Here is a 15,628-nt window from a genome sequence, read left to right on the forward strand (position 1 = left end):
TATAAAACGGAAACCGAAGGCAAAGTCATTTAAAGCCAGGGTTTGTGTGTAAAACACTAGGATTTACGAGGTTCCAGTAAAGGCAACATGCTTCCTGCATGACAGCCAAGCGACAGCAACACGTGACACAGCACCTTTAAAAATACAAGAAAAGAAAGAAGAAGAAAACGTCTAACCCCCTCCCCCTCCTACTTCTCTTTGCGCAACAGTTTGTTTGCAGTCTTGTATTTAATATTCTTTATTAATGAGATAACAATAATAATATTATTAATAATAATATTAATAAACTGTATTTAATGCTGCACACACATACATTCTATTTCTCATTCAAATCAGTGTAGTTCAAATATCCTTCATTCTTGACTTTTACTCAACAGTTTTTTTGGTTTTCTAATTTATTTATTTTTGTTTACAATTCTTTATATATAGTATACTAGATATTACACATAAGAATACAGAACAGTATACAACATATACAGGTAACAACAACAGGCTACCAGGCTTAGCCTATATAGGCTATATTATGTAAGGATATTTTGAGTGGACCATATGTTGAAAGAAATAACATTGATGTAATATTTAACCTCATGGAGGAAAAGTACAAAATTCGTTTGTTTTTTTTACTGCTGAATTTACATTTATGAACATGACATTTTACCATTACATTACATTAGTTGCTCATTCAATTATGTTTCATTGAATATATTATCATGTAAACAAATGTAATAATAATAATAATGACGATGACGATAATAATAATGATAATAATAATTATGTATAATCATATATCATTATTAATGTGTTTACAGCAGAAGGATAATTATGTAAGATCATGTGATAACTGCAGCCTTGTCGTTTACTGGAGCGTGTGAATCTGTGTTGGGTCGCGCGCATCTCCTCAGAGTGGTCCTGATGCTGGGAACTGGCGGGGGCGCGCATTACATCACCTCTCTCCCGCGTGATTGGCTGTTGGGTCGACGCCGTCCGCGCAGCATCATCATCACCATCATCATCATCCGCCGTGTTTCAACTAACCGACCTCATCGTCGTCATCGACCCGCACGTTCTTCCTGCTCCCCGAACCGTTCCGCGTGCGTGCGTCTCGCGCGCGCGTCCGGGATTTCTTCTCCGTCGTCGCACTGGCGGCGCGCAGCAGTTTCGAGGATGGCCGAGAGCGAGGCAGACACGCCGAGCACGCCGATCGAGTTCGAGAGCAAGTACTTCGAGTTCGACGGCGTGCGGCTGCCGCCCTTCTGCAGAGGGAAGATGGAGGAGATCGCCAACTTCTCCCTGCGGAGTAGCGACATCTGGATCGTCACCTACCCGAAGTCCGGTAAGCAGCGCCCCCGGTAACACCTGTGTTTACATCGCCAGCACCCAAAGGCCTGCTGACGTCCAGCCTCCACGCGGCCGCATGAGTCATAATAAAGAAGTCCGCGCGCATCCATCATCATCATCATCATCATCATCATCACACGCGTAGGATGGAAGTTGCTGTTTACATCCGTTGCTGCAGCGCCGCCGCTGCTGCTGCAGGCCGGAGGTTGCCGGGTTGTTGCCGGGTTGTTGCCAGGTTGGTGCCCCGCTGTGCGCCGGGGTGGGTCCGGTCATGTGACGGCCGGTGGCAGCTGGAGCTGGAGGGCAGAGAGGGGCAACAGGGCAATAAAGGAGAGAACATGAATCAATGAATTAATTGATGAAATGTTTTAACATTAATATATATATTAATAATACTTCTACTACTATATGAATGCGATCCAGTGCATTTCCCAGAATGCCATCTAACACTAAAGTTTGAATCTATAGCAACGATGTTCACTTCAGGGTTCCTACACCTTCTCCAAAGTCAAATTCAAGCACTTTCCAAGCATTTCCAGGTGCATTTCCATGCTTTTCCAGCCCCTTCCAGCTGTGGTAAACTCCATATTTGTACCAATCCAATGGTCAGTATTCAGTCTACTTATGATGTCACTTGTTCATCACATTAAATGAGATGTTATTGTCCTCTAAACAACCAACATGATGTTTGGAGACAGCTTTTTACAGAAGGACCACAAATGAAAGGAAAACTAATTCCACTAACAGATCCACAGAAATATAATCACCAACTATTTTCATCATCTGTTCATCATCAAAAGGCATTTTTCATAAAGAAATGTCAGAAAATGCTGTTTCCTCTTTAATATTATGTTGAGAAATTGTGATAAAATATAATTAAAATATGAATCTGTCAACAATTATTATTTTAATGTCTTAGCATCGTATCCATCCATCATTACAAAGTCCTGAACTATAGGCTGCACACACATTATTATTGGTTAATAAGGAACGCAGTTTTATATAATATGTATAGGGGGTCCCTCCACCGGGTCTCTATAGGCCTTGGAGGTCCCTCCACCAGGTCTCTATAGGCTTTGGGGGTCCCTCCACCAGGTCTCTATAGGCCTTGGGGGTCCCTCCACCAGGTCTCTATAGGCCTTGGGGGTCCCTCCACCAGGTCTCTATAGGCCTTGGAGGTCCCTCCACCAGGTCTCTATAGGCTTTGGGGGTCCCTCCACCAGGTCTCTATAGGCCTTGGAGGTCCCTCCACCAGGTCTCTATAGGCCTTGGAGGTCCTTCCACCAGGTCTCTATAGGCCTTGGGGGTCCTTGGTCTAAAACACTGAACACCTCTGGTCTAGAGTATAACATGTGGACTTTATTAGACCGACAGCTGAGGCTCGGCGGGTATTAATTATATGTTAGTTTGCAGACGATGATGCATTGTATGCTGCTTCTCATACTGTGAGAGGAAGCAACCTCTCCCTTGTGTAACTGAGCTGCTTCCTGTTGAGGTTCTTGCCTTTTTGAGGCCTTTGGCGAGCCGGACTCAGCCCTGATGCATCCAGACTCCCCTGGAAGCTCCAAGGAAACCCTTCTCTCTCTGAGTGATGTTGAAGTAACGGTTAAACAGGCGAGGTGGGTCCAGGTCTCTGTGTCGGTCCTCTTCTGCTGCAGAGGGAGACAGGAAACACATGGAGGGGCCACATGGGTCGGGATGCCGCAGAGCTGCGATGCCATTGGCTCACAAGTGGAGGTCTCAGCCAATGGGGTTAGAGAGATTCTCCAAACAGAAGGGGGGGGTCTACTGTTTATGATGGCGATGCATTTTTTGTGTGTTGTGACATCAGCCGTACGACAGTCATGTATCTAGGTGGGGGGGGGGTAACAAATAAATGCACCGAATTTTATGTAATTTAACGTAATATTTTTGTTTTTTAATCATATATTTTTTATTTTCACAGTTAATTGCATGTTATTTGGTGAGAAAGGAGTGCTTTTACCTTACATTTATTTATTTATTTGAACAGATTCTTTCTGACGGTGTGTGAAACCGATTTGGCATCAGAAGCTGCTTTTGTCTGAAAAATCTGTTTTTCATGACACATATAACATCACAGAGACATAAACGCATCTTGTAGAGCGAGGGAGCTTCTTCAGGAAACTGAACCATCTCTTCAGAGATGGATTGTGGCGTCATGGTTTCCTCTGTTTCACGGCCAGCATGTGGCGGTCGGAGGCCAGCGGGCATCCTCCTCCCAGATCCTCACATGATGGATCTGATGGGATCTGGCGGCAGCCTGCAGCCGTCGTCCTGTTGGGCTCCTCCAATGGAAGCGTGTGAGACAAAGCTTTCTCTTTCACACACAAAGAACCTTATTAAAGCTAAAGTTGGTCACTTTAAAAAAAGATTTTCAACTCCTCCCGTCGTCACTGAATCACAAATGGAGACTAAACATATCGTAGTGGTCTGTGGTCCCCCAGATGCGTCGCCACCATTTTGGACGTTTGCTCCTTGAAGCTACTTGGTGACGAGTTGGCGCCAGCAACAGGGGCGGACTGGCCATGGGTCATATTTTAATTTCAGATGTTACATCATGAATCATGGACGTATTAAAACAGGTGACGGTACGGCCCTCAGCTCAACACTGCTGTTTAACGCATCCGCAGACAGCCTTAAACGCCGGAGCTCTTAGAGGACATGAGCCAAAGTCTGGCGTGTTCAGAAGGGTTGAATTAGGTCAGACGCCACCCACTCCCGAGTCTCTACGACCCTCCGTTCCCGAGATATAAGCAAAAATGTGAAAATTGGGGTTGGGCTTGGCTGTATCTCCGGAACGGTACGTCGTAGAGACTCAGGCTGAAGACTGGCGTGTTCAAAAGGATCAAATTAGGTTAGGGTTAAGGTTGGGGTTAGGTTTAATTCCTTTTTTTGGGCTGTGTCTCTGGAACAGTACATCATAGAGACTCGTGTTCAGAAGGGTTGAATTGGGTTAGGGTAAGGGTTCTGTTCAGGGTTGGGGTTAAGGTTGGGGTTGGGTTAGGGTTAATTCCTTTATTTGTCTTGGCTGTATCTCCGGAATGGTAAGAACATATAAAAAAGTCAGTATAACAACAATAGGCCTATTTAATTCTCATTTTCATGTCTAGGAACAAGAGACATTAGATACGGAAGAGACATCTTCTAAAAGCAGTGACATTATGAAGCTACCAACAGGCTCTTTCCCGGTTCCTCTCTCTGCTCGTAGGCACCAGTCTGCTTCAGGAGATCGTGTATCTGGTGAGCCAGGGAGCCGATCCGGACGAGATCGGCCTCATGAACATCGACGAGCAGCTGCCAGTCCTAGAGTACCCCCAACCGGGCCTGGACATCATACAGGTAACGGCCCTTTAGTCCGCGGCCGCCGGACCGAAGAAGTCCTGGGTGACCCTGCGTTGTCATGGATACCTTGTTGAGATGACGGCCTCAGTTTGAAGATCACGAGGGCTGTGTGTTGATCATTTCAAGGCTGCTGATGATGATTTACATCTTTGTTTATCAGTTTGTTCTCTACGGCGCCTTGTGGAGGATTCGATCCCCCTTGGGGGAGTTATTTATTTATTTTGCATTTTTATTGCAACCTGGAAATTTAAAAAAGTGTTTTATTTTTTTTTTATGTAACTGACGACACAAAATAATCAAAATTTCAAAAGTGAATTTAAAACATATTCCCATATAAAAAAACAATCAAACCCATTGCTAAATAAGATCTGGTTCACAAACTTACTTCAGAGGTTAAATCCACGTTCTATACTGAAGTAGAAATACAAATATTTGGGTTAAAACATAGTCAGGGACATTTAAAAAAATAAAACTCAATTATATAATGTATAATTCCCCTCAAATGCAATAAAACAAAAGTAACAAACCTGTTTATGAAAATGTGAAGAAGGGAAAGTAGATATTTGTTTTCACATGTCAGGAGGAAAAGTAAAAAATTGTCAGAAACATAAATACTGGACCCTCAAGGTTCTGGAAAGCAGGTCTGTCCTTTGGACCAAAAGTCAAATGATAAAAAAGACATTTTGGTGCTCCTTAGATAACTCAAATTGAAATGACATGGATTAAATATTTTCTAGGAATTAAAAGAGCTGTAAACAGCCAACTCTTTCTCATGACACTCGTTCTGCCCTTAAAGGTCAAACGAGTCATTAAGGGGGCCGTGAAAACTGTTGCATGATGTCTTCAGTTTCTGAGAAAGAAAATCCGTGCTCGGGTTTGAATTTATGAGATAATGTAGGATCCTCTTGTTTTTTCTTTTAAAGGGTTAATGTCTAAAACTCATTTATCTCAGCTACAAGTTGTAAATGCACATAAAAACCCAGTAAAACAGTAATAAGAGCATCTTTAAACTTCTACACTACTGAGTATAAATGATAAATAAAAGCACACTAAAAATGGGGATTTAAAAAGACAGGAAGGTGAACAAAACACAGCACTTCAGAATAAAACAATACTTGTGATTGTGAACAATGTGGACTCACATTTTTGTTTTTGTGTGAGGTTTATTAAATCAGTATTTGTTGTTTTTTTGGACCAGCTATCATAGTCAGGTAAATTCCTTGAGTGAAAAACAGCAATGTCCCCAGAAAAAGTGAGCAACAGATTTTGTGTGCAGCATGTGACTGTCTGAACAGATTAGATAAAGACATAAAGACTCGCCCGAGAGTAGCAGCAGCAGCGCTCTGCAGCAGATAAGTGAAGACGAGATTACAGATTGAAGGAAAACAAAATGTTCCTCTGTGTTTTCTCAGGAGCTGACCTCCCCCCGCCTGATCAAAAGTCATCTCCCCTATCGATTCCTGCCCACGGCCATGCACACCGGAGAGGCCAAGGTCAGTACACGGGCCCTCCATACATATGGGAGGCCGCATATGGGAGGTTACATACGGGAGGCCCCATATGGGAGGTTACATACGGGAGGTAACATACGGGAGAATACATACGGGAGGTTACACATGGGAGAATACATGCGGGAGGCCCCATATGGGAGGTTACATACGGGAGGTTACATATGGGAGGTAACATATGGGAGGCCCCATATGGGAGGTTACATACGGGAGGTTACATACAGGAGGTAACATATGGGAGGTTACATACGGGAGGTTACATACAGGAGGTAACATATGGGAGGTTACACACGGGAGGTTACAAACGGGAGAATACATGCGGGAGGTTACATACGGGAGGTAACACAAGGGAGAATACATGTGGGAGGCCCCATATGGGAGGTAACATACAGGAGGTAACATACAGGAGGTAACATATGGGAGGTTACATACGGGAGGCCCCATATGGGAGGTTACATACGGGAGGTTACATACGGGAGGCCCCATATGGGAGGTTAGATACGGGAGGTTACATACGGGAGGCCCCATATGGGAGGTTACATACGGGAGGTTACATACGGGAGGCCCCATATGGGAGGTTAGATACGGGAGGTTACATACGGGAGGCCCCATATGGGAGGCCCCATATGGGAGGTTACATACGGGAGGTTACATATGGGAGGTTACATACGGGAGGCCCCATATGGGAGGTAACATACAGGAGGTAACATATGGGAGGTTACATACGGGAGGTTACATACGGGAGGCCCCATATGGGAGGTAACATACAGGAGGTAACATATGGGAGGTTACATACAGGAGGTTACATACAGGAGGTTACATACGGGAGGTAACACACGGGAGGTTACATATGGGAGGTTACACACGGGAGGTTACATACGGGAGAATACATATGGGAGAATACATACGGGAGGTTACATATGGGAGGTTACACACGGGAGGTTACATACGGGAGGTAACACACGGGAGAATACATACGGGAGGTTACACATGGGAGAATACATGCGGGAGGCCCCATATGAGAGGTTACATACGGGAGGTTACATACGGGAGGCCCCATATGGGAGGTTACATACAGGAGGTTACATACGGGAGGTTACATACGGGAGGTAACATACAGGAGGTAACATATGGGAGGTTACATATGGGAGGTTACATACGGGAGGTTACATACGGGAGGTAACATACAGGAGGTAACATATGGGAGGTTACATATGGGAGGTTACATATGGGAGGTAACATACGGGAGGCCCCATATGGGAGAATACATGCGGGAGGTTACATTCTATTTAACTGTGTACCACGTACTAGTAATCCAGGACTAATATCACACATGTGACCCTGCCGGGTGCTGTTGTGGTCCCCCCTAGGTGATCTACATGGCCCGTAACCCCAAAGACCTTGTGGTGTCCTACTACCAGTTCCACCGCTCCCTCAGGACCATGAGCTACCGGGGAACCTTCCAGGAGTTCTGCCGCCGCTTCATGCACGACAAGCGTGAGTACGCGGGTCACCGGAGGACCTGCCATCTGGTCTCGAGTCCTGCAGACTAGTGTGAGCTCACCCAGCTGTCTGTCTGTCTGTCTGTCTGTCTGTCTCTCAGTGGGATACGGTTCCTGGTTTGAGCACGTTCAGGAATTCTGGGAACATCGTTTGGACTCTAACGTCCTCTTCTTGAAATATGAAGACATGTACAAGGTAACATCATCATCATCATCATCATCATCATCACCATAGAGAGGCTAAGTCCCGCCCCTTCCAGTTTCCCACACTAATTTCAGAAAAAATATGTAGACTCAAAATGTAATTTGTGTCTCGCCGTTGACAACCGTTGACAACCGTTGACAGTTTTCCGCAATACGTAGATTTTGAAGTTATAAGGAAGTAACAAAGTACAAATACTTTGTTAATGCGATTAAGTACAATTTTCAGGTATCTGCACTTGAGTATTTATTTTTCTCTACATGTTAAAACAAATATCTGTACTTTCTACTCACATTTCCATAAACAGGCTTGTAAGTAGGGCATCATGAGTATCTCATCTCATCTCATCTTATTCTATACAAAGCAAAATTGATGTTTCCACCTTTATGTGACAAAGTGAAGAACAGTTTAATTTCTACAACAATAACTTCTATTAACCTTCAGTTTGATTGTCTGCCTCTTTTCTCACAACATCTTTTGTACAGAACATTCTGACTACACACATACAACTAGAAAAAGAACAATGTATGTCAAATCAATATTTGTCCTTTGCTTGGTCAAAAGTCCCCTTTTCCTGTTTTTACGTTATCTGGAGTTATTGAGCTCACAGGCACAAACTTATCTTTGAAACTGAAGGGAGTTTTTATTATGTATGAATAAAGAAAGAATACAATCTTATTATTGAATGTCATCTTAAACATTTCTGAGAGGCTGGCTCTTAATCCTCGATTTGATATCAATTCACCAAAACTGAAGAGATACCTGCGAGATCATTTGAAATGCTCACTTTTTAAATGATTTAAGATTAAAATTAATATTTGTCTGCTTATTAGCAAAGCATGTAAATGTTTTAGACAGAATCTAAAGATAAATTAACTAAAATGTGCAGAGGTAAATTCAATATTTTTCCTCAAATATGAGGTTGACACGTCGACAGAATCAGACTCCAGTCTGGAGACAGTTAGCTTAGCTTAGCATTAAACAGCTAATCAGGCTCTGTCCAACACTACAGCTAACTGACTATACAATATTTCTTGTTTTTATAATTTAATCCATTAAAAAAACTAAGTACGAACTCCCATGAGCCTTAACTGAGGCCTTCTTTGTGTTTAGTGCTCATTAGCAAACGTTAGCATCCTAATCGGTTAAAAAAACGTTTTATCTGCTGAATGTTAACGATGTGACTGTGAGCATATGAGCACAAAGCACCACTGAGGCTGTTGTGAAGCTGCTTCATAGCTCGTTTCCCTCTCTCCTGCCTTGAACACACATAGCAGGAGGCTGTAAAACTGATTATTTGTTTAACTGCTCCTTGATGATGTATTGTACAATAGAGCTGTACATTTTGTCCCGACAGCTGTCATGCGACATGAACAAGCATGAACTGTCTGAGGACAGAAAAGAACCGCAGCCTTGCTGTTATGTCATGTTCATAAATTTAGTTTCAAACCAAGGAGGTCGGTGTGCTGGACGTTTATAAAAACAGGCTTTCACCCACTTCAGATTCAGTGTTTTATTAACATTTTAAGCTTTGTAGTTGCAGCTGGTTTTGTTTTGTTTAATCTTCTCGGCTACCGTTGCTACTACGCTATCACGCTACCATGTTACCACGCTACCATGCTACCACGCTACGAATGCAATTAGCTTCTAATCTAGCTTCTATGTCGTCAATTTTGTATATTGGTTGCAAATATCCAAGGTCATGACGGCCAAAATGTGAGTTTAGTTCTATAAAAACTTGTCTGGGAACGTCATTTTCATTGAAGATAGGGTTGCACTTCACTTACCTCCTCTACACCCCCCCCCCCCCTCCAGGATCTGGGGACATTGGTGGAACATTTGGCCCGGTTCCTGGGAGTTTCCTGTGACAAGGCTCAGCTGGAGGGCATGGTGGAGAGCTGCAACCAACTCATCGAGCAGTGCTCCAACTCGGAGGCTCTGTCCATCTGCAGGGGTGAGTGGGACGACCTAGTCCCTCTAGTCCCCCTAGTCCCTCTAGTCCCTCTAGTCTCCCTAGTCCCTCTAGTCCCCCTAGTCCCTCTAGTCCCTCTAGTCTCCCTAGTCCCTCTAGTCCCTCTAGTCCCCCTAGTCTCCCTAGTCCCTCTAGTCCCTCTAGTCCCCCTAGTCCGATGACCAGGCAGAGTTTTGACTTCCGACTTTTCCGAGTTTTGTCTCACACTTCTTTGACGCTATTGGATGTTCTTCTACTGCAGGTGTGTCAAACTGATCCAGTAAAGGGCCGCTGTGGCTGCAGGTTTTCATTCCAACCAAGCAAGAACACACCTGACTCGACTTATTCACCTACCTGATTGGCCTTCACACCTTGATTGGTTGGATCAGGTGTGTTCTTGCTTGGTTGGAATGAAAACCTGCAGCCACAGCGGCCCTTTACTGGATCAGTTTGACACATGTGTTCTACTGTATAACTACATGGTTAGGCATTAAGTACACACGTTACATAATAAAAGGAAGATAAAGAAAGTGACATTGACTTAGTTTCACATTTTGGTGGAGTGCACCTTAAATAGGTCATTGGGTTAAAGTATGTCAAAATCTACTCTCCGGAACAGAAAAGACACAAACGAGACGCATAACAAGGAAAACAAATACATTAAGTGCAACAAATGCAATTGCATAGCGAGTGGATGAAATCACCACTGTGCTAGATTGGTATTTGTCCTCAAGGAGGAAATCCGGTTCTCACAATAGCTGCACACATAAAACCAACAAGTAGGACATATGTTATCAGGCCTGATTTCTTCTACCTATTTAAAGAGAGGAAATATATATATAACATATGATGCATGTCTTTAGTTTTCTTAAGCTAATATCGTAAAGTGAACACCTGCGTTGTTTGATTTAGTGAAAAAAACTACGTTGTTCCGTTTATTTAAAAAAAATAGGTTGTTCGGTTTAGTACAAAAAACTGTGTTGTTCGGTTTCGGCAACAAAACAACGTTGTTAGTTTAACCAACAAAACTATTTTGGTTAGGTTTAACCAACAAAAACTAGATGGTTATGTTGAGGCAATAAAATTATGTGGTTAGGTTTAGTAAAAAACTATGTTGTTAGGTTCAGGCAACAAATATATTTTGGTTAGGTTGAACCAACAAAACTACGTGGTTAGGTTTAGTAAAAAGAACTATGTTGTTAGGTTCAGGCAACAAATCTATTTTGGTTAGGCTTGACTATGAAACAAATAATAAACAAAAATACTTGGTGCTACCAGGACATTAAATCCTGAATTCAAAGTCTCTACACTGAAACCACAGAGCCGGAGCTCCCATCATGGTGAGGATGTCAGTTCAGTTGTCGTCCTACCAGGGCGAGTCACATGCTGTGCAGCTGGTTGTCCCCGGAGACGCCTCAGGACAATGTTAGATAGGTAATTAGGGTTACCTATCTAACATTGTGCATTTGTTGTGCATACCCCAGCGGGGCTGCACAACATGCATGAAATGTGTCTCCGGACGAGCAAACAGTTTAACATATTCGGACGATGAATGAAAACATAGTTATTGAAATTGAGTGGTCTTCTCAAAGGGTCGTCCTCTGGAAATCCCCTCATTTCCTCATGAACTCGACACGACTAAACTCACAAAGAAATGTGTGTCTGTTTTGCTTGAATTAAACCGGACTTCTGGGATATAATAAATCACAGCTGGAGAAGTCGGTCACCACCAGAGCCAGTTGGAGATCCTCTCACTTCCTGGCTCCCCGGGCCAAATGTGTCCGTTTCAATGTTCCCACAGTGATATTGTATCCAAAAGTACTAATTATTACTAATTACTAATAATAATATATATTCTGTAAATATATAAAAACCACCAATGGCCAACATTAATTAAGAACTGGAACGTCTATGTAAATCCAGTTTTATGTAAGCTGGAAACGGAACAAATAGTGCAAAGAAACAAATAGATGATTATAGCCTACACGCTGTGTACCAGAAAAGATGTACTGTGTGTACAGCTCATAGGAGTTATACTGACAGATGACATTTAAAAAGTAATTCTTCATCAAATACTGTGAAAATGTGATCTGTAACAGTGGGACTGACTGCAGTCAAGTCCTCGTCGCGGGGATGGACTATGGAAGGAAACCACAGTAAATGTTCTCTAGCCCCCTTCTGGAGGAGTCTATTCCTGTCCCGTTTAGTGGCTGATCCAAACCATAGTCCTCTACGTAGTCCTCTACATAAAACTCTACATAGTCCTTTATATAGCCCTTTACTTAGGCCTCTACATATAGTCCTCTAAAGTCCTCTACAGGACTCCAAACGACTCCAAAACCAGGGACAGAAACAAATCAGTCCAGGTCAGACAAAAGGCAGGAAAACACACAAAACAGAATATAGAAATGCTGGAAAATGCTCTTTTTCACAAAACATGTCACCAATAAAACGTTGACCTTGAAGAAGACCCTGCGAACACACCACCGAGCGGTTCACCGGGTTTGGTGCTGAATGGAAACTCTCATACATACTGAGCAGCATAACGAGGTGAAGATTCAAATTACATCATGATTACACGCACTGAGACACGGAGTCTTCAACCAGTTCTTCATTAACACACACACACACACACACACACACACACACACACACACACACACACATTTAACCCGGCTACCAAGCAAAACATGAACGTAGCTATGTGTTTGCATATTTATCCAAAAATATTCGTTGGATCCCTAAGCGTTCTATGTAAAATAGATAAAAGGTAGTAATTGTGCAAAAAATATGGAAAAGATGAGATTGATTTTTTTGGAGTATATTTTTATTTAATAATAGTATTTTTCTCAATTATCTCATACAACTTTTATTCATAATGTCATGAAGGATTTTTATATTTTTAATGTATTTTTAAATGAAAATAAAATGAAATTCAACTGGACTTGAAATAAAAGCGTTATTGTAAAAATAAATGCCACCATGAAATAAAAACAGAAAAGACATTAAAAATGTAATAATGATGATTCAATACAAAAAACACCAAAACCAAAACACTTGAATTCACAGGATCAGTTATTTAATAATGTCCTTTTTTAAAACACACTTTATAATAGTATAATAGTTGTGTGCTCAGTTTGTGATGATTATAGCACCACCGTGTGGCCAATGTTGCATTGACATCTTTCATTTAACCCTTTCAGTTACATGTAGACGTCCTTCCATGTTCATTTTTCTTTATGTCACCATTCCTTTTTTGATTTTGATGTTTACTTATGGTTTCGGTTGTTTTGTTTGTTTTTTTGTGCAGTTTTCCATCTAATTCCTTGTCTTTTTAGTGCATGGGAGTCTTAACTGGGCTTAACACACAGCTGTCAGTGTGAACAGGTGAGTCGGAGCTCAACAGGCTGCATTCACCCTGCAGCAGAATCACCATGTGGGGTTTGTTACTTTACATTCACTCTGCAGAGAAACACAGAAGATGTTATTTCTCCCTGCAAGTGAAGGATCAAGCCATCAAGCAACTATTGTGTTAGCATATATTAGCTTAGCAGTCAAATGTTGTGGACAAGAAACAGTTAACTCACTATACATACATTAGTAAAAAACAAACAAACAATAGTGTGCATAAAAAGTATAAAAATGTAGGGGGGGTGTAAACATTTTACGATAGCTTGGCTTGCTAGCTAGCTAGCTGATTTAGCTACGTTCTATGAACAAATATGACATTATCTCACCTGATGTATTTTATACAGCCACATCAAGTTGCAACTTTCTTGAAGTGCAACATTGTCTTCTAAGTGAACTGCCATCTAAAGTGTAATTCATGGCACAATTCAAACAGTATAATAAATGATCTGTCTGTTGCCATTGACAACCGGACATATTTGCATATATATGTATATATTTGTACACATAAAGTCCTACGGTGGAACACCAGAAGGTACTGAACTTTCACGCTTTAAAAATTCTCGTAAAGTCGTCCCGACTGACAACGCCCATTGGGGAATTATCGCGCCCACCCTCAGGTAAACACTGATAGCTCTGTCGTTAGCGCCATTAGCATTGTTAGCTACCAGCCACCACCTCATGGGGGTCGCCATACCGACAACCATTGAGGGGCAATCAATTTCACATTATGCGCCTATTAAGATGAAGAAGTGAATCAGCAGGTCTTGTCTGTGGGGTCGGTTTCAGGTGCACATTTCGGCTAATATCGGAAACTCTTCCCCCCCAGGTCGCGCGGGTCTTTGGAAGGACGTCTTCACGGTGTCCATGAATGAAAAGTTTGACGCGGTGTACAGACAGAAGATGGGCAAGTCCGACCTGACCTTTGACTTCTGCCTGTGAGGAGCACCTGACACCTCCACCGATCTACTCCACCACAGTCCACAAAACCCCCTCCATCTCCATCCGGTCTAATGCTACACTCTGACTCAAGCGGGACTACAAGACTTTTCCCCACGATGCAATCCAATCTCAAGTCATCACAAGATCCCACCGTTGTGGAGTAACCAAAATGAATCCAGATTTATTAGGAAGTTGTTGAAATTTCTCAGTCAATAGTTAAACCAAACCTCCCTCAACCCCTACCTCCACAGTATGTTCCCACTGCTGTGTATGTATATGTGTGTATATATGAACCAGGGTTCGACCGATATGGGTGTTTGAAAGCCGATACCAATACTGAGCCGAAGCATTGGTCAACATAAATATTAAAACATCTCCTACATCACGACATGATAGTGATTCAAGCAGATATTAGTGGCAGCATTAGATGGAAAATCACTCGCCAGTATGTCTGGACATAAAATAGCAACCAGTTAAAGCCATTCACTGTTTTCATGATGTGATGTTGTCTCCAGGCGATTCTGATTCTGTACCGATGCCGTAGCTATGCTGTCCCTTCAGTGTACCGATGCCGTTCGTTGTTTTGATATGCTAGGGGTAATCGTATTCAAAATGCGTATTTAATACATCACACTGCCGCCAACGCCGTTGTGTTACACGTCACGCTCTCTCTGGTTCCACAAAGCCGGGTCGCTCGGAGGTAGGAGACACCGTTGTACACACACACACAAACACACACACAGCTGTTTATTGGTGTGGGAACTGGAATACATTACTGCCTGTAAGTGAGAAATGGTTGACCTGTTCACTCAACATAGAGATTTACGCTATTATATGTTTTTTTAATCGATTTTCAAGCCCTCATATCGGTTTAACCCTGCGACTGAGTGCATTAGCAGTCGTCTAGATGCAGCAGTGGCTCTACGCCAGGTAGATGCATGGAAGGAAGCCAAACCTGTAGAGAAGAAGAAGAAGAAGAAGAAGAAGAAGAAGCCTTTCACGCCTAAATCGCTCCGGCGGTGTACTTGTGTTAGATGATCGTTGTCTTTTTTTTTGCTCAAAGTGCTGCAGGAGTTTTTCAGCCTCCGTCGCTGGTCGTCACTCATCTTTGAGCTCTATGTGTGTGTATGTGTGTGTACGGATGGATGTGAGTGTGTGTGAGAGAGAGAGAGAAAGAGAGACAGAGAGAGAGAGAGAGAGAGAGTTCTGTCTCAGAATGCATCAGGGTTTCCAGACTAACTAAGGTGTAACTATGGCGCCCCTCAGTGGTACCATCAAAAATATGAGATTTTAGATTCTGTTCAAATCTGCTGTTTTTTTACTTTGTCATAAAAAAATGCGCCCTCTGGTGGTTCAAATGAGCAGCCGAAAGATGCCAAACAGTTGATAATCTATAACGAATACAGACACCCGT

The 15,628-nt window shown here is 42.6% G+C and overlaps 1 protein-coding gene across 2 annotated transcripts; it reads left to right on the plus strand.

The window, feature by feature from the left end:
- The first annotated feature begins 838 nt into the window (after positions 1-838).
- On the plus strand, positions 839-14,738 carry sult4a1 (sulfotransferase family 4A, member 1). Of its 2 annotated transcripts, XM_084038932.1 has the most exons (8): positions 841-1,333; positions 4,568-4,698; positions 6,114-6,194; positions 7,580-7,706; positions 7,813-7,907; positions 9,729-9,867; positions 13,203-13,251; positions 14,102-14,170. In XM_084038932.1, exons 1-7 carry the CDS (start codon positions 913-915, stop codon positions 13,226-13,228), a joined length of 1,020 nt encoding a protein of 339 aa, XP_083895058.1. In that variant the 5' UTR covers positions 841-912; the 3' UTR covers positions 13,229-13,251; positions 14,102-14,170. The 2 variants fall into 2 exon arrangements, with proteins under 2 accessions (XP_083895057.1, XP_083895058.1); XM_084038931.1 differs by lacking the exon at positions 13,203-13,251 and having other exon boundaries at positions 839-1,333; positions 14,102-14,738.
- The last annotated feature ends 890 nt before the right edge of the window (positions 14,739-15,628 follow it).

This window comes from Eutrigla gurnardus (assembly GCF_963514095.1).
Source record: "Eutrigla gurnardus genome assembly, chromosome: 21".
NCBI classification, from domain to species: domain Eukaryota; kingdom Metazoa; phylum Chordata; class Actinopteri; order Perciformes; family Triglidae; genus Eutrigla; species Eutrigla gurnardus.